The 20295-nt window shown below is 39.1% G+C and overlaps 1 protein-coding gene across 4 annotated transcripts in view; it reads right to left on the minus strand.

Moving 5' to 3' along the window:
- Positions 1-19803, minus strand: part of SLC17A6 (solute carrier family 17 member 6) — a 44013-nt gene extending 24210 nt beyond the window's left edge. Inside the window, exons 1-4 of one of the 4 annotated variants that reach the window (XM_063671062.1) lie at positions 19468-19803; positions 16819-16951; positions 13770-14022; positions 12177-12295 (exon numbers count right to left, since the gene is read on the minus strand). In XM_063671062.1, coding sequence (XP_063527132.1) covers positions 12177-12295; positions 13770-14022; positions 16819-16904 — 458 coding nt within the window. In that variant the 5' untranslated portion in view covers positions 16905-16951; positions 19468-19803. Of the gene's footprint in view, positions 1-12176; positions 12296-13769; positions 14023-16818; positions 17868-19467 lie in introns of all 4 variants that reach the window. The other 3 variants (XM_054441340.2, XM_063671061.1, XM_063671063.1) reach the window with 3 other exon arrangements.
- Between the last annotated feature and the right edge of the window lie 492 nt (positions 19804-20295).

Here is a 20295-nt window from a genome sequence, read left to right on the forward strand (position 1 = left end):
GGGATTGAGGGGAGAGGGATCTAAAAGCCAGGAAGCAGGAGGTGGTTAACAACCACCTAAGTTCAGGCAGGATGATGGCTTGCAGAGGAGCAAGGGGTCAAAGTCACTAACGGTAGGAGGGGTGGGGGGAAAGGCTGATATAATGCTACAGTAATTTTTGTAGGACCCCAGCTTTGTCACTTAATAATTATGTAACTAGTAGGTTGTTTAACTTCCCTAAACTTCTGCTTCCTTGTCTTTAAAAACGACATCACTAGGTAATGGTTCAGAGCATGGATTCAGCCAGACTGCCTGGGTTCACAGTTCATCTGACACTTATTACTGAGTGACCTTGAGCACCTTATGTAACTTTCTGTTCCTCATTTCTCATCTAAACAATGGGAATATTAACAGAACCTATGAGTTATTTGAAGTAAAACAACCAGAAGAATGGCTGGCACACTCTAAGCATTTAAAGAATGTTGGAACTTGCATGATAATACTACTAATGTATTGTATCTCTTAAGATTACTGTTAGGCTAAATAGAATTGTGTACCTAAAGGACTTAGTCTGGTGCTTGACATATGACAATAAATTCATAACTATGAGCCAGTCAGGTAGCGACAGTAATTGTCAATTGTTATTGAATTGTTAGTGTGGATATCACTTCTAGATTCTCATTTTTACTGAACAGCAATATTAGAAAGCTCTTACTGCTATCTTTACTTCACAGACGGTGTAACCATGTCCAAGTGAGTAAAAATGACTTGCCAACATCATATAGATAGTAAGTAGAGAGCTATGGTTTACATTACTTATCTGTTGTAGATCCTGGATATCTAACCACTAAGATCTACTTACTGTAATAGCAGCAGAATAAGTACTGGTATTAACAATGCCAACAGCAATATATAAAATAACATGAACTTTGAAAGATGAAAATTTTATTGAAAGATGGATGGTAGTAGCAGTGGGAAGTGAAAGCAGAATTCTACCCCATCTCTCCTATGTTTTGAAGTAAGTAGTTAAATGGAGAGGCTCATTTATGAAAGTTTTGTATTTTCTTAAACAAAGTATAGGTTTCAAAAAGAAATGAAAGAAGTAGTAGAACTGAATATGAAAAAGAATTTTAAGAGTATAAAATTGCCGGGTGTGGTGGCTCACGCCTGTAATCCCAGCATTTTTGGGGGCCGAGTTGGGTAGATCACCTGAGGTCAGGAGTTCAAGACCAGCCCGACCAACACAGTAAAATCCCGTCTGTACTAAAAACACAAAAATTAGCTGGGTATGGCGGTGGGCACCTGTAATCTCAGCTACTCAGGAGGCTGAGGCAGGAGAATCACTTGAACCCGGGAGGCGGAGGTTGTGGTGAGCAGAGATCGCGCCACTGAACTCCAGCCTGGGCAACAAGAGCGAAACTCTGTCTCAAAGAAAAAAAAAAAAGAAGAAAAAATATAAATTGTTTAGCACAGTAGTTTCTAGACTTTCATATGCATGATATAAACCTGGGACTTGTTAAAATACAGATTGCTAGGTGTCAGAGTTTCTGAGTCAGTAGATGTGTTTGGGGCCTGAGAATTTGCATTTCTAACCAGTTCCCAGGTTATTCTAGTATTGCTTGTCCTGCTTTGGGAATCATTGGTTTAGTAGTACCATGCCAGGTATTCCCCCAGGACATCACAAAAGGGGCAGATATGGGGTGAAGACCCAGACCTAGAAAAAACAAAGCTGGACAAAGCTGGACATAGTGGAAACAAAGGGCTTACATTTTATTATAGAGGGAGAGGCAAGGGTAGAATAGAAACATTGCTAAAATGGAAGATGTCCTTTAAAAAACACAAATTGATATTAGATTGTTAGATCAAAAATGAAAATGAAGTTCTCTGTTCTGCTTTTGACCATTCTTATTGACCAAATTTACTGAGCAGCTGCCATATTTTTCTTGGGGACATTTAAATAGCATGATATAGTATTAGTTAAAAAGATGAGTTTCTTTTTTTATTACACTGTGAAAATCCAAATTTCAACTCCAATTTCTTGCTAAGTATGACTTTGAGCAAGTTGTCATTACTTAAATTCTTTTAGCCTCATTTCTCAGTCTGTTTCTTGTAGACATTTAAATAGCATGATATAGTATTAGTTAAGAATGAGAGTTTTTTTTTTTTTTTTTTTGGTTACACTGTGAAAATCCAAATTAAAATTCCAATTTCTTGCTCAGTATGACTTTGGGCAAGTTGTCATTACTTAAATTCTCTTAGCCTCATTTCTTGGTCTGTATAATGGAAATGTTTTCATACTTCAAAAAAAGTATCATGAAGATTAAATAAATCAATTATGAAAGAGGACACTGTCTGGTCCATAATAAATGGCTTGTCGAGGTTAGCCATTATTATACAGAAATTTCCTAATCTTTAATAGACTTTTCAAAGAATGATTATGCCGCATCTTTTTCTCCACAATGATTTTGCACTGATTAAGTAGTGTTAATTCTGTGCCCATGAACACATGGTTGTTCCATATCAGGCTGAAATTCTAGCAGCTTTCATTAAGTGCAGAAGACATGTAATGGGAATTTTGTCTCCCATTCTGAATTCATGCGGAATTGATTGAAAGGCATCAGCCTCTTAGTCTGTGCCTCAATAGTCCATCTAAAGTATCTGATGGGAAATGACCAGAAAAGAAAATTCACAGTCTTTTTTAAATCAATAACTGTCTCAGTATCCTTCCACTTTATCCTTCGATACTCACCCATGCCCCCACCCTCAAAAACACACCTCTTTTTCAATTAGTCTCCTCTCTCAGATATTGCTGAACTACTGTAGATCACCTTTGTAAGACTTAACTCATGAGGTTGTACGTTCCCCAAGCCCTCCCATTATTTTTTCTCTTGGAGAATTGGGTCCAGGTCTCCACTTCTTTAAACTCCATGGTGCTAGCACAGTGCTTTTCATATGGCATGTTCTCAGGAATGAGCATCCAATTTTTTTTGTGCAAAGACTCTCAACTGAGGGTAATTATAACTTCCTCTCCTGAGGTATATGTAGGTGATAACAGATCTTTATTCTATGAATATTTATTTCAAGCAATTGATCATTTATTTCTTCTCTAGCTTTTAATGGGGACAGACTGCTGTTCTGGGTATCCTATTAATTCTAGGAAGCTGAGTTATTTTCATAGAATAACTGTAGGTTGACAGCTATGGGCTATAATTTAGAGTACTCCTGTAGATAAATCCTCACTTGAGATAGTTGCTGAGTTGAAGTGCATGGCCCAGTGTGGCCTCATTCTTGCATCTTGCAAGGAACACTGGAATCCCCTGAAACTAGCAGCCATCACATTGCCTGTTACTGCCTGTTCATCACTAGATCCTCATCAGGCTCTGAAACCACTGTCTCTGAAGCTCTGCTTTCAAAATTAAATTAGGAAGTAATGCTTCAGAGGTGATATGGTGTCCTCTTAAAGAACCTCACCATTCATTAATACTTAATATAGTTATATATATTATATTATGCTTGTTTCATCATTTTTGTTTGGTCTGATGCTAGAAGTCAGAAGCATTAAATATATTTTCTGTATATTAGCAGACAGAAGGAAATAGATTATATAACAAGAAACATTTAATGTTCATGTGAGTTTTATTATCCCTAGGATTACTCTTAACTTTAACACTTATAATTGGGTTTCACAGCACTACTGCCCTGAAAATGATGTTCATCATTAAAATGTTTTAAAGTTATTCTCTGATCAAAAGACCTGTCTAGCAGTGAAAACCACCCAAGTAAATCAATTCTCAAAATTGTTCCACAGGCTAGTTCTTTCCTATTGACCTAGCCCAGCACTAAATAATACAGTGATTTTTTAAGAAGCTGTAAAATACAATGTTTTTAAAGAAAACACACAGTAAAGATATTTAATAAGAGAAATGTGTTTAGTAAAGAATGATATAATTTGAAATCAGACATCCTGGGGTCTATAACCCAGCTCTGCCTCATACCATCTAGTGGTATCTGGGAAAACGATTCTGTATTCAGTTTTCTCATGAGTAAAAGAAGTATCAATATGCCTGCCTTCATGGTCATAAACATAGAAATAATAGGCACTGGGGACTCCAAAAGAGAAGAGTGTGAGAGTGCTTGGGGTGGTGGTGAGGGTAGAAAAATTATCTCTTAGGTATAATTATCTGTTTAGGTGATGGCTACCCTAGAAGCCTAAACCTCACCATTACACAATCTATCCACATGACAAGCCTGTACTTGTATCCCTTGAATCTAAAATAATAATAAAAGGAAGAATGCCTGCCTTATAGAGTCATGTGCAGGATAAAGATAATGTACATTACGAATTTTGTGATATATATATATATATACTTATTATTTGATTCAATTCTAATTTCACCTGCCTCCCGAAATGTAAAACAAAGGTGATTATGAAGATGATTTTATAATATAGTTTATATATTCTCTTTCCACTCTAGAAAAAGCACTTTCTAGAAATAAATACATTTTGTAAAATTAAATATTTATTTTTTGATTTTTTAAATTGAAAAGTAAGTTCTATATAATATCAGGCAGTATATTTATATCATTATATATGAAAACAAACTATCAATGAAATACTCTAGCAAATTACACAATTTTTAACAATAAACTCAGTAAAACATGGCTTTCCCAGAAGAAATAAAGAAGTCACACATATATATAGCTGAAATTGAAGTTCTAAATAGTAAGATGAATCTCAAGCAGTCTGGTATTTCATTTCACTTAAGATCTTTCTCCTTATAATTGGCACCTAAGGTGTTAGATTTAAAACCCACTTCTGGTGTGAATATAAGTCAGAGATGGGCCATCAATAATTGGGCTGGGGAAAAAAAGGAAAGAAATGTGCAAACTAATGTGTAAAATAATAATTTTATTATTTCTTAAGAAAAGACGTAGAAATTGATGGGTGTTCTTAATTTTTCAAAGAACAGTATTACAGTCTCTGTGAAATAAAATAAGGGCCATTTGCTTATTAAAGATGTTTTCAAAATAATAAACCATTTGAAAACCACTTAAAATTGTTGGTTTTTTTTTTGTGATTTCCTCTGCAGCAAATAACATTCTCAAATAAATTTGCTGATTATTATCAGGTTAAAGCCTGATTTCTGTTTTTCTTCTACTTGTCACACACACATACACTTTCCTCTTCTTTTACAGTATGAAATAATCATATGTCATTATTTTATGCACATTGATGTTCTTAAATGGCAGGAAGCTCTATACCACTATAGAGATTGCCAAAATCAAGAGGTATAGTGGTAATCATGACACAGAAATGTTTGGAAAGGCAAATGCAGCTGCTGAAAACCTGTATCACAAACTGCCTGATGATTAGCATCCAATATGGCCCATAATAAGTTAGCTTTGAAATTCGTAGTCATATTTTCTGTGACCCACAGCCACAAACACCCTCAAGTATCAAGCCCACCCCAAAATGATTTGCCCAGAAGAGGTGAAAGGAGCACTGGTGACTTGTCGCTTCTACAGATGATGTTCATTTTCCCTAAATCAATCAATCCACTTCCATTTGGGCAGTGGATTGTCGCTTAACAGGGAACTAGTGTTCCTCACCTCAGGTGTGGAACTAATTCTTTCCTGGAGGGTCTGCAGTAGACTGACTCAGGCTGTTTAATCTATTTAATCTAATCAAATCAGGGCTTGGATGCCTCCCTTTGTCACATCTGATGCCCCCACTCCCATATTAAACAGGGAATACACAGACATGAGCCAACCCTCTGAGTCCCTTGATACATCATTAAGTTGTAAAAATGACTTCATCACTCACGACAGAGAGATTAGACAGCCCCAGTGGTAGCATATGGCAGTAAGAGCATCACTCTACCAGCTGCCCACATGACTATCTCCTTCCTCAAATCATGTCCCTCCCCTCCAGAAGCTGCCTCTGCACTGCAGTAGCAGAATGCTGCAGCAGCGGGAAAAGCCAGAGCTAGTAAGGGGTAAGGGATTGAAGAATGAAAAGAGAGCTAGAGAAACTCATATCGGCAAAGCACATGCAAGCCCTTGGAGACCCCTCCCTCCTCAATCCATCTATTCATCTTATGGTAAAGGGTATTTTCTTTTGTCAGAAAAATGCAGGCTTCTCCTCACTTACCCCAGATACCTAACCTATGGGGCCTACAATAGGAAGGCAGCTAGATGTTTGATTGGCAGCTAGATGCACGAGATAGAAAAAGTCACCTCTGGCCTTAAAAGACTGGGTGCTTATAAACCATTTCCACTGGAACAGGATGGTGGTCCCTTTCAGCAGGACTTACATTCATAGTCTGAATTATTTTCTCACACATAAGGAATTCACAGATATTTCTCACTGGAAGGATTGAGGAACTCCTTGCAATGGAGGTTGCAATGGATAGGTAAGTAGAGAGGACAAAATATTATATAGATAGACCAACAGCATGTGTGTGTGTGTGTGTTTGTGTGTGCATGTGTGTTTGATGATGGTGCTTAGGAATTCATTTCCAATGCTTATTCCAACAAATAAATAAAAGCACATCTTTATAGTTGCATCTCTCTGAAGAAAAAAGACAGAACAGCACCAGTAAAATTGCTCCTTTCTGGGCTTAACACATGAAGATATTATGTTTAAAATGTCTTCTTCTCTTTTTGAAAATTATTCTAACGAGATTTTTCATAATTATGCCAGCCAGAATATTTACCTAAAGTATATTAAAATTTATTTTTATAAATACAAATGCACACTAGTAAATTTTAAAACCATGCTTTTGGGTTTGCTCACTTTTAAGTATAAATTACTTCCTATTTTATACAGCATATAAATTGAGTTGCATCAGTCAAAACCCCAAGGATAAATCCCTTCATTTCTGCAGACAAAAGTCTAATCTACACCCAGTCATGTTCAAATATCTGCAATTTTAGTTCTAAGAGCCCAAACTGCCAAAGTGTCTGAGTGGCAGAAAAAGTTATAAATACCATGCTTTCTGTTATAGAGTATCAGATTCTTTGTCTTAGTCATTATCAAGTGTGGAGTTTGCCTTTTGCAGAGAAAAGGGCAGAATCAGCTATGTTGTCGCCAAATAGCTTGGGAGCCAGTACACACACAAAAAAGAAATTCAGTGTGATTCTCCTGCCAAAATAAAATCTAAGGATCCCTTGGGCCCGCTAAAGGCTTCTCTCTCTAATTCATGAAATTCTTCCCTGGATTTGGGGCATGATAGATTGTAATCACTCATTCAGAGAGCAGATGGCTCAGCCTACTGCTGAAAGCAAACTTTGCAATGAAGCATATAGTATCAGAGAGAGATGTTAAATTTCATTGTAAAGGTACCTTGCCATCATGTATTATCAGACACGTGAGTTCTAGTCACAATCCCTTTGTGACCTCAGATAAATCAGTACTCCTTCAATTTTCTATTTCATTTCCTGCTCTGTAAAATGAGAGGGTTGGATTAGATGAGCGCTGTCCAGCAATAATATGGGTTCTTCCTGTTGTGGGGTTCACTATATGCTACAACCAAGTGTGATCCTAAGTGTCTTATTCAAATAAAGAAGTATTTTTTCTTTAGAAAAAGTCAAGTTAGAAATTCAAGAAATACTTAAAAAGACAAAAATAAAGGATTACGGTAGGGGAAAATAAACTATAACTTTGAATAGAGAAGTCTAACCTCAAGCTAAAATGGATTTCTCTAAGTGTATTTATGCTTAGCTAGAATTCAAAGATTGGATGTACTGAATCACTAGCACTCTATACACTTGGCTAAAAATATTTTTAAAACAGCTCTTTAAAGGCCTTTAAATAAAATTTATGGAATTTTTAGTGAACAATAATTTCAATTTGAATAACGTACATGGGAAAATAATTTTAAAAGTAGAAATATGACTCATGAAAAAAGGCATTTTTTATCACATTAGAAATAAACCATTTGCATTACTAATGCTTCAGGTAAATTCATACAAAAATAAGCTGAATAGTCACAGAGGTTTTTTTCCTTCCTTTTTTTCCCAAAAGTTAAGATTTCATTAATACTAAATAATAACAGCAAACAATTACCTAGTTCCAGGCACTTCAAAAAACTTTACATATATTTAGCTGTTATGACCCACATGAGGTAGGTACTTTGATTAGCCGTCCTTTACAGAAATACAAACTAAGGTGTAAAGGGGTTAAATCACATTTTATATCATTCAGTTACTAAGTAACACATTCAAGAGCCTGAACCTACAGTTTGGCTTTAGAGCCTAAATCTTACTGCTTTTTTTTTAAATCCCCAAACACCTTGTTGTGATATTTATTTTATTTATTTAACGAGTGCTTATCATGAGTCAGGTACTCTCTGAGATGCTGGTAATACAGCAATGAAAAAAAAAAACATGGGAAAAAGTACCATTAGACAAACAGATAAATAAGTAAAATATTGGTATGACAGGTGGTGATAAGTGCCATGTAAAAAAACAAAGCAGGTTTGAGAAATCAAGAGGACAGGAGCAGGGTATTAAAAATATTAAATAGAGTTTAAATAATATCACCACCTAAATAAAGGCAAAAACAGTTTTGTGATACAGTGCTATACATTAAACATATAATGTTCATCAAACTCCCTTTGCTGTATCTGACCTTCTATGGTTATGCCTTTTGCAAAAAAAAGTATATTTATTTATTCTATATATTTATATATTTCATATATTTATATATATTTCATATATTATATATATATATGCTATTTATGCCATTAAACACTTGTCTGGGTTCTTCATAGCAATTTAAATGCAAGGTAAAACCAGTCCTTAGGAATTTCATATTTGTAAATATCTGGATTACTATAAGCCCATGTCCTGTATTATTTAAAGACAAAAATAATTTGCCCCACACATCTTTTTATTACCATATTAATATGTTCTTATCTTAAAACATTAAAGATTTTGTAAGGAATCTTCCTTTGACCCCCCACCCTAAGGCCTTTCCTGGAGGTGACTAAATTCTCCAGCCCATGATGTGCAATATCTCTTTAAGGGAAGACAAAGGAAAAAGTGATGCAAGAGCCATCCCTCCTCTGGGACTGGGTTTACTCCCCTCCTGATTCTTCCAACTCCTCCTCTTAATGATCAGGAAAGTAAATGTGCTTAGAATCTGAGTAGTATAAGAACCAGGAGTCTGCATTGTGACCAAGAGTGGGGCTATCTTTGCTTAATCAATAAATTGAAGAAGCCAAATAATTGCTCTTTGTTTTTCATTGAGAAATTTTCCAGGAGGTGTAGCCAGGAGCCCTTCTCTCTTGAGTGGCTGTCTCCACACACCTCAGTTTATCTCCCTCAGTTCCACCCACAACAGTGATGGCAAACACTTTCCACAGTGAGACTTTTTTACACCTAGAGGGATAGGAAGCTGTCCCCAATATCACATGCAAGGGAAATCTCTTTCTATTCTTAAGTGATGAATATAGAGAAGATTATTTGAACGGGTACATGATGATTATAAGTGGAAGATTGGTTTTGCTGCTTTGTCTTTACTGTTTTTGAAAAAGAGATCATAATAGGAAATATACGTCTTTCAAACAACTTGTAAAAATCTCTGATTTTGTATTTATTAAAAGCCTTCTAAGGTAAAATTCTATGTAGCATTTGTAGTACTAGTTGGACATTCACCATGTTAATAATAGGGGTATCAGGGTGATTAAATTTTTATCATTTTTATAATTTTTTTCTTACTAATGTGCAATACTGTTATAATCTGAAAAGAAAATGTTATACATGTTTAAAAACCATTTTCACACAAGGCTTTAACCGCATTTTGCAATGTTTTGTTATATTTTCAAAATGAAGCAAAATGTCAGAATCTTCAGGCAAGATAAGGTAGTTGATCTTTATAATTTTCTATAGGTTCATGATATTTTACAATACATTTTTAATTTAATTTTCTCAGTATCATAGAACATAACATATCATATATGAAAATATTAAGGCCTCTCCCTTGAATACCCATTTAAAGGTAAGATATATTTGGATCCAAATAGGAATTCCAGAAATTAAAATTTTTTCTATAAAAAAATTAGCTGGGCATGGTGGTTCACACCTGTAGTCCCACTACGCGGGAGGCTGAGGCAGGAGAATCACATGAACCCAGGAGGCAGAGGCTGCAGTGAGCCCAGATCATGCCACTGCACCTCAGCCTGGTGACAGAGTGAGACTCCATCTCAAAAAAAAAAAAAAAAAAAAAATCCTTTGAGGAAAATCTACCAGATAAATTAATAAATTAGAACCTGAGTCAGCATCACTCTTTTCATTGCTAAACATGACACAGATAGTAATGAGTTTGCTTTTTTTTAATTTAAATAATCAGAAAAACCCGTTTACTGACCTCCTAGTGTTACAAAGAGGAAAAGCTGGAGCATCCCTGGTTTTTTTTCCTGGCAGGAAAATGTTAGCATTTTAATATTTGACAAGGTGAATATTTCGACTCTGAAAAAAACCCTTAAAGTCACCACCATTATATTTTCATTTGACATTATATTTTCATTTGACATCATCTTGTATCATCTTGTATCATTTTTGTTTTTTGGTGAATTGTTGGATTTTTTTTTCTCCTGCAGTGAAAACATTCCATGCATGTATGTTTAGGGTATCTTTCTGAAAACTTTGTTTTAATTTAGGAAATACTTTTTAGGGAAAAAAAAGGAGTGAAGACTATATATATCGGGGATCTAAAAACCAAAAATGTAACATGCTCATAATCAATAATATTTGACAGAATATTTCTTTAATTTTTTCCTAATATCAATGTTTTCTTTGATTTATCACATCCATAAAAAGGGGTTCTCCACGTAGTTAATGAGTTTCATCAAGTGTCCATCAGCAGATGAATGGATAAATAAAATGTCGTACATATACACAATAAACTGGTTTTTTAAAGGGACTATTTGTCTACCACTTGCTCTTAGTGTCAGCCATCCGTATTTCAAGTAAAGACGATACTCAAAAGGCATTATTCCTAATGTATGACACTCTCCTCTTGACATTTTAAAGCACTGCCCCAAAACCCTCACTCTAGGGATCCTTAAGCCTAAAATAAATTTCCAAGAATTCCTCCCCAGGTCCTGAGGACTCTGAGAAGCCTTGGGCAGAAATGACACCACTAGGGAAAGGGATAGTAATTGACAAAATCCGCAGTATGGGGCCTGAGAGATGAGGTGTGCCCAGGTTACAAAGGGCCAGGTTGCATATGACCACTATTAGGGAGGTGCCAACTTCTAGTCCTCTTCCGTTAAAATGTGAGTTTTGGGTGTAGGAAGAGGAATGAAGCTTTAGGTACAATAAAGACTGGAAGTCTTTATTTGCAGTATCTAAGCAGAAAGACCGGAAAGAGCTGGTGCATGTGTTCTATGTGGGTTCAACAATTCAGACGTGAAGATCATTTAGTTTTGTTTATCAATATACACACAGTGAAGCAAAGGAAGCTGCCACTCAACTTCTGGTGGTCAGGCGTTCCCCTCAACACCCCCACCCCATCAGTCCTTAGGTCTTATGCTTTAGGGGTGTCTGCAGGTGCCGCTGGTGGCACTTCTGGGAACTGGCTCTAGGACCTTGGTTGTGGGCACCGCAGCAAGGCAGGAGGCCACTGAAAGCAGCTGAGGGCTCCCCCAACCCCCGCCCCTACGCAGCTCATTAACAGGTGGAATCGCATTGCTGGTGCCTGCCCCCCTAGAAACAAATCCTTCAAACCCAGAACACCAACTGGGCGGGGGACGGGGCCAGGCCTTCGAGGCTCCTTGCCAGGAGGTCAGACCCTCGGGGAGCCTGGGCGCCTGCGGGGAGTGCAGGAGAGAGCGCAGCATCTGCCGTTTCCCACCCCTTTGTGCACTCAGGCGCACTGTCCCTGCTCTGTCTGCCCTCAGCTCCTGTCAGGCCATACAGCACGTCGATTATTTCGCCAAAAGCAAGTTCAGCCACAGCAGAGGGAAGGAGGCCGCGTGCACCGGTCCCAGAGAGCCTACATTCGTTTAGGCGACTAATTCAGGAAGGAGTCACCAGCAGCTCCAGCCCTGAGAGGGTGTGTCAAGGAACTAGAAGACTTCGCCCGGGAGTCCTCAAACCCCTCTGGGCTGCTGTCTCTGCTCCAGCTTCTGCTGCCCCTTCGGAGGAAACAAACAACACGCCCTGAGCCCCAGTCCCGCCTGGCGCATTACCTGTTGGCTGCCAGCCGAGACGCGATGTAGCCTCCCGGAATCTGGGTGATGATGTAGCCCCAAAAGAAGGAACCGTGGATCATCCCCACGGTTTCCGGGTCCCAGTTGAATTTGGCTTTCTATGGAGGAGTAGGGAAAAAAGCGTGAAGGGAAAGAGTAGAGTCAGTGCCAAAGGCTCACTTTCAGTGGTTCACAAGCCAAAAAGCCCCCAAGGCTTGGGCGCTTCATGCATTCTGGGGATAAGAGTGGCTTCATTTTCGTTTCCTAACAAAATTGCCTCTTGCAACGAAAAAACCTTGCTCATTAACAAAATGTGTTGTGATTAATAGTGAAGCCAGGCGCACTGGCTTTGCTCCCCGACTGCTGTCAGGCAGATCGAATCATCTGAATGAAGGAGGAATCTAGAGGGCCCCCGTCTTGGAAATTCGGACTCCCCATGAAGGGATTTGTTAGTCAGATGTGGAGACGCCTGGCAGGGATCCACTTAAAGAATCCGGCCAAGGCGTACGAAGTAGTGTAGTGACTTCCAACCCCGGAGACTTAAATAGGGAAATTCTGGGGAAGGAAGGTGGGGAGCGAAAGGTGAAAGGTGCAGGGCTCTTAGTGGCTAAGAGAAAGTGTGTCCCCACAAATGGGGATCGATATGGGCCTGAAGGGTTTGGAGTAGTCGGTGAATTGGGAGGACTAAAGGGAGAGGGAGTCATTGCTCAGGGGTTTTAATAAATACGGGGCAGGGGTATTTCTGAAGGTGGAGGTCTAATTCCGCCCTGATCAGCCTGGGTGACTCCCCGAGGGGAACCTCAAGGTAAACTGGGGCACAATATTTACTTCCGAAAGGTGGGAGCGCGCTTTTCCTGCCTGAGAACTGGGGACTCTTTTTCTCCTTTAAATAATATTTTGACACCCAGCGGATTTTGCAAGGTCTTCCGGATTCCAAGAGTCTTCCCCAGTTTCTCCACTCAACTCCTGCTTATTCTGGTTTACGGCAGCTGGGGTTTCTAAGAAGGAAGTCTGGACCCAGGGGTTCTGCGACCTTGACGTGACCCTTCGCTCTCTGGGCGCGACTCCCTGCCATCCTGGGACCCTCTTACGTTGTGGTTCCTCCTGGGGGAGGTAAACCTTCCGAAAGACCCCTCAGCTGAACCTGCTGATATGAACACAGCTGATTTTGTTTTCCTCTTTGTTTCCTTGTGAATATTAAGAATGTTTTGGCGGGGATTGAATGAAGTACTGGGAAAACTATAATTAATATGCTATACTATTCATTCAAGTAAAACAAACACACTTCTATTTAGACTTAGTGGACATTGCTAGTCACCAACGTCTTGTATTAAGTCACAGTTCACAAAACCTGGTGAGCTAGACCCTCTTTTCCACTTCGCAGAGGAGGAAGGGAAGGCCCAGATAGCAGAGGGAAAAGGGAACTGGTAACACTACTCGGGTCCATTCTAGAACGGCAGAGCTAGAGAGGAGCTTAGGGAGCACCCAAACCTTCCTCTCAGTGCGGGGGAAAACGGGGCTCAAACAGGAGATGTGGTTTTGCGAGGCCGCATGGCTGAAGGGCAGGAGCCAGGGGGGCCAGATGTTGCCCACCTCCTTGATGACCTTGCCCCCGCGGTGGATGGTGCTGTTGTTGACCATGTCCACAATGGCCACGCCCAGGTTGCAGCGGATACCGAAGGAGATGCAGAAGCCCAGGCCGCTCATGATGGCGATAATGTAGCGGCGCGGCAGGCCGAAGCACGTGCAGTCGCAGAGTGGCGCCTTCCTCTCGGGCACCTCTAGGGGCTTCCCATCCTCCGTCAGCTCGATTGTCTCCCCGGTGTCTTGCTTCTTCTCCAGCACCCTGCGCGGCAGAGCAGGGGCGAGTCAAGGACGTGGCGGCTTAGGTACCCCCGATGCTGACCCATTCCCATTTTTCAGGACCCATCGGGGTTGGGAGGAGGGCCGTCGACCTCGCCCCACCCTCGGGGATTAGGGTGGTGCGGTGACACCAAGCTGCAAGACCTCCCAGGCTCTCTCACATTCTGCAGGTGCCCTTGGCCGCGGCGGCGGCGTCTCTTCAACTTTAACACCTTTAGGCCTAAGGTAGCGAGTCCCCATCTCGGGATCCACCCCTGGGCGCTCTGATTCAGATACACAGGCCGCTTGGGCCTAACTTTCTTGCAGGGCCTGTAGGGTCTGCATTTTGCGAGGGCAGAGGTTACCAGCGCCTCCTCTGCACTTGAGTAGGCGCCTCCCACTCCTACCCGCGCCCAGCAGGGCTTTACCCTGACTGCCGCGGTGTCCTCCTGCAACACAGCACCAGAGAGCTGCTCCGCTGCAGGCGGGCCCAACTAGAGAGTCTTTTCCACCCGCGCTGCCTTTTCCGTTTCTAGCAAGTTGAAGCTTTCCAGGTTGACGATGCTGGTATTCCGCCCCCCAATCCACCCCCTGAGCTGAGCCTGGAGCACCCCCTGGACTAAGGCCTCTCTAGGCTAGTGCCTGCGCTTGAGGAGAAGGCCTGAGAGCTCTCGCCGAGAGTGTCATGCATTCTCCTTCCCCTTCATCCCGCCCCAGGGCTCTATTCAATGCTTACTCCCCTGTTACACTTCTTACTATTTTTTTTTCCTTATTACTCGAGTTGGAGACAAAGGGCTCCACAGCATATGGCCGACACCTAAGCTTCCTACTGCCAGAACATGAATAATTAATTATTCACAATCTTGCGTCATTACTATCTCTCTTACAAACACCGAAAAATGTCAAGGGTCCATTTACCAAGGCGCAAAATGCGACACCCAGATATACAAAGGCTCCCCCAAATCAACTTTTGTAAGATATTCCACATCAAAGGGGAAGATCTCACTTAAATATTTGTTTTTGCATAGAGTTTCATAAGATTTCAACTGTCAATTCATTTTTGGCTTTGATCCTTGGGAGAAGGGACAAATGAAAAGGGGAACGCAGAGAAAAGGAATGGTTTTACTAAAAGGTGGTAGTGTTCTAGTCTACAACATATTCATGAAATTTCTATTAACAACAAACAAACAAACAAACAAACAAAAGGAATGTATAAGGTAACATCTCTGTACGTAGCCCCTTGCAATAGATACTTTCGATATTTAAACAAAGAGCTTCTCCGTTTACAATTTGCAGATATTTTTTCCAATCTAACATGAAATTGCTTTTCACCTGTGCCGTTTTAAGTGTTATGTGCACACCCAATTGTTTTCACACACAAGGGTAAAGCAAGTGAAATTTTTAAACTAATTTCAAATATGCATAGCTTGGAATACTGCTGTCAAGAAGTTTGAGGCCACCAGAAGAAAAACGTCAGGCTTCCGAATTCTATAAAATAGCACCTGGAGAATAAGTCATAAAGGTATTTGTGGCTAGGTTAATGTTTATTCTTAAAGTCCGATCATAATGTTAGAAAACATTGCAATTTATTTTTACGGGGAGAAAAAAACCCAGCCAATGCGATTTTTTTTTCTTTTCCCGCATTTGCTTCGTGTGCTCAAATATACAAAGTTGAACTCTGCACCGGATGGCAGCTGTACTGGGAAAGAACATCCCTTTCCATGGTAGCTGTGGGACTGCAGGGCCCTTGCGGTATCTACTGTCGCATAGGTGCATAATCGTGCCTACAGGAAGCCCGCCAAACCTGAAGAGATTTGGAAAATCTGGGAGTTTGATCATTTTCTTTATATTTCTCATGCATTTACAGAGACTTCAATTTCCCAAATATTAAAATTAGTGCTCCTTTGTAATTCTTTTTCCTTTTATGTCTGCCCTGTCGTCTTGATTTTGCTCTAATTATTAAGAAAAGCTGTATCCATATAACATACTTGAAATGATTTAAAGTTTTGCAAATTATAGCATAATTAGTATAGTGACTACAGGAGGATTAAATAATTGAATCATTTCTAGGACTTTCAAAGTAATGTTGCCTGTTATATTTATGGCTGTTCTTCCAGGCACTGACATTTCCTATGCAAGAAATAGAATCTAGGAGACGAAAATAATTAAAAATGCATATACATTGTTTTAGGCTCAGAGAAAGGAATTGCTTCAACTATCAATTATTGATATATTTTGATTCTTCTTCATTCAATACAGAAGACATATTTCACTAGGGGATTCTCTACTATGCTTTTGAAGCTGAGACCTCTCTCTCTCTCTCTAACATATATATATATATATAAAACACATATATATTACATATATATATAAACCATTACTCTTTGGAATTTCTTGGATAATTTTTTTAGATGGTTGTGTTTTATATTCATTTTTCTGCATCAAAGGAATTTAATTCGGGGTATCTATAAGCACCAAAAGAAACGCTGTTTGAGGAGGGGCTGGCCATTTCTTAACTGTAAAGAAGATAAATCCTGTGTAGTAAAGGATAAAACTCTGCAGACACCAAAGCAAAAATCAAACAGACACACACACACACACACACACCAGACAGTTTCATTTAGTGCAACATTCCTGCATTAATAAGCAGGTTTCCAGAGCACTCCCGCTCCAAGCAATGGGCAACAAAAAGACTTTCCGATCATATTACAATCTTTCTGAGCCACCAGGGTTTACGGAAACGGCCCTGCAGATTTTTTCATGCTGAGCCCCAGGTAAGCAAGTGTTTGCTTTGTCTTACCTGTAGATCTGGCCGAGGGATTTTCCAGCAAAATTCTTTAGCCCCTCTTTTCCTGGGGCCAAAATCCTTTGTTTTACGGATTCCATTCTTGCAAAGACTGTTGTCAGTTCTTGCCAGATTTAAATAGTGATTGCTAGGAAAGGCAAGGATTGCGCATATTGTCTTAATCTCTTAAAGTAGTTGTGGGCTTTTCCTTCTCAGCAGAATGGTAGTGGCTTGCCTCCAGCAAGAGTGAGAGTGAGAGAAGGGAAGGAGAGTGAGAATGAGAATACAACAGAATAGCTGCATGCAACCCACGGGTTTCCTAATAGGAGAGTTGGTAGACACAATCAGAAAGTCTCATTGGAAGGGGAGGATCCGGTGGCAAAGAGCGCAAGCAGTGCCATGGTATTTGGGTAGATGCGGTTGAGTCCTTGTCCTGGAAGTCGGTCAGCTGAAAAACAATGTAAATTCCCGGTTTTGAAGACTTATTGCTTTCAAATCTGCTGGCTTTTAAACGGAGGGGCCGGAATATCACAGAAGCCTTGGGTAACAGCAAAGTCAAAAGAATGGTACTTTTAAAAATGGTGCCTTTGCTGTAAGGAGCAGAGCATATTCAAAACTCATGGGAGCATCTCAGGTCTCAGGTGAGCAATGCTGCTATTAGCTTTTCCTCTCTGCCCATGATCTCCTCCCATCACGCCAGCGTAACTCTGCTCTGCGGTAGAGTCAAATTAAGATGGAGAAGGCTTGCTGCTCTTTGAGGACGTGAGTAAATAAAAGATACACAGTTCTGATTTGGGCAGCCTCAGGGAAGATTTTTTTTTTCAGCGGCTGACAGCGCCCGTCTGGGCGGGTCTCGGTACAATGTTTCAGCACCACGGACAGAGTAAGTTTCAGGAATAGGGGACTCTTCTTTTGGCTAGCTAGGTTGCCAACTTTCTAGGGGAGCTGGGCGGATCGCCCTGACCAAGGACCATACTGGGGCTCTTCAGGAACGGATGCTATGGAAACCATGTGGGAAGATGTCATCATCTCCAGAGTTTGCAGGGAGAATGGTGCATTTAGCTCTGCTAGGGAAGACAACTTTATTAAAAATTGACAAGTTACTTCTAGTTTGCTAGGTTTTGTCCAGCACGCTGACGCCAGTATTGCAGGGAAGAAAGATTTCAACATATTTAACTTGTACCTGTGGTGTTCCAAGACACCTAGGCTCCCTTGAATATAAAATATGTGCACACAAAATACATAATTACATTGTTCGTGTGTTTGTTTTAACTCCTGACAGGAAAAAGATGAAAGAAAGAAAGGGAGAGATTGAAGAATAAAGGAAAGGAGAGATAAAGAAAAAGAGGTGGGAGGTATGGAGAGGAGAAAAAAAAGAATAGCTATAAACTCAGTGAAGTTGATTAAATAAAAGACTGTTAATTTAATATAAATTCCTTGGAATTTTAAGCATCTTTATTTAACTAATTTACAATACACTACTGAAATACCAATATACTGATGAAATATGTGGCTATACCTTGTGCTTGCCAACAAATTGTAATTGATAATTTAAAGATTTATTTTTAAAAAGATTTATTTTAATTTACATATATTCCATTCAAATCTTATTTTATTTTTCTTTGTATCTCCTTCTCCTAAAGCATAAATTTTGAAAGACATTCATGTAAGACTTTTGGCTTTATGTATATAGGTACAGCATCAATGAATTTATCTCATTAAGCAAGCAAGAAAACTGTGCTAGATTAACGTAAATTATTAATCTTTTTCACATGAATCACAAACTTCTTAAGTACAATTCAGGCCAATGCTTACAGAACAGATTGGCCTTGAACCACATTTTCAAGGTCAAAACCTTGGATGTCACATAAGCCAACAGAGGGCGTCAATTTTACTTAAGATCCTGAGACAAAATCTCAAAAATATGGATCTAAATTGAGAATCAAATAAGAATATTACCTGAGTAGTTCAAATGATATAATGGCTATGTATTCACTGAATGGATAGCTGGAAAAAAATGTCAAAGTAGCTAAAACCATCTGCCATTATTAAGTTTGATAGTTGTCAAATTATTTTCCATTGTGAAATATAATAAAGAAAAGGATAATGAAGACATTGTTATCTTTTTGATAAATTTGTGTTAAAATACATATCTTCAATAAAACAGTGAATTTGATTTTTCTCTAAAACCATAGGATGCCTCAGAATACTATCTATTTCTCAAGATCAAGTATAAGGAGACAAAAAAAACTCCTCATTAAACTATTTCCTTGCAAAAAAAAAAAAAAGAAAAGTAAAAGATTAAAAGATTCAAGCTACTCAGGACTTGACTTATCTAGGTGTTTTCAAAATATCTGTATTTTTCAAATCTTTCATAACTAAGTTCATTAAATTGTATTTATTTAGAGATATTAATGATTTTGGAATTCTGGGAAGTTATACAAAAAAACAGAATTTACAACAAATATTTGTGAAGCTGGGGTGATGATATAGAAATGATTTTCCTAAGCACTCCAGCTTAAGTTGCACCACAAATGACTAGAGATCTATCTAAACCATCAGTAAACATGATAGCTAAGTCTACAATACACAGATATGAGGGGACACTAAGCAATATAAATCCAACACAAAAGCATTTTTTTAGAGTAAAACAGTTATATTCACCTTTAGTGAAATGAATGTCATCCTCCTCTCTCTTTTAGTCTCTTGATAACAGGGTGAGCAACTGAATCAGAATAACTGGTAATATTGATTTACTCATTCTAAAAATATTCATTGAGTGCCAAGAATAATACTAGATCTGGGAATTCTCCCTGAAATATCTCACAAGCTACATGGGAGATAGACAATAAAATACAATTTCAAATAATTATGGGTGAAATTACACAAATTAAATAACCCAGCCTGGGAATGAAAATGTCCAGAATATATTTCAAGAGACAATGTTTTCTTGTCTGTCTTAATAGTTAAAAGAAATGTAGTTCTATAAAGATGATGGCAGCCCAGTGGAGTTTGGCAGGGTGGAGTGGTGGTATTTGGCTAGCACCTCAGCCAGTAGGGGTGTATTTAATGATATTTCCATAAAGAATGAAAAATGTTATGTGTGGAAAATTACAAGAAACGTTACTAGACCACCTGAGACTGAAGAATGTCATTTAGGCTGGCTTTAAATCCATAGCTGCTCCCAATGTAAGAAACATATATTCAGACACCATTTGCTAACCCAACAGATTTTCTTCATGGATGGACACAAATTGCAAACGCTGAATGTGTAGTTTTGCAGCCCTAAATTCATCAGATTTACCTTTATGCAAAGAAACACTAGTAGTTAAATGTAAGATATTAATTTAAGCATATCAAAAAAGACTTCCTTTCTCTTGACACCCTCCTTTATCCCCAATGTCTTACATCCAATTTTAACAAGCCCTAAATTGCATTATTAGACCACTTTTCTTCTAGGGGAAGAATTGTCCCTCTTGTCAAGAACTGTTA

This window comes from Pongo pygmaeus, chromosome 9 (genome assembly GCF_028885625.2).
Source record: "Pongo pygmaeus isolate AG05252 chromosome 9, NHGRI_mPonPyg2-v2.0_pri, whole genome shotgun sequence".
NCBI lineage: Eukaryota > Metazoa > Chordata > Mammalia > Primates > Hominidae > Pongo > Pongo pygmaeus.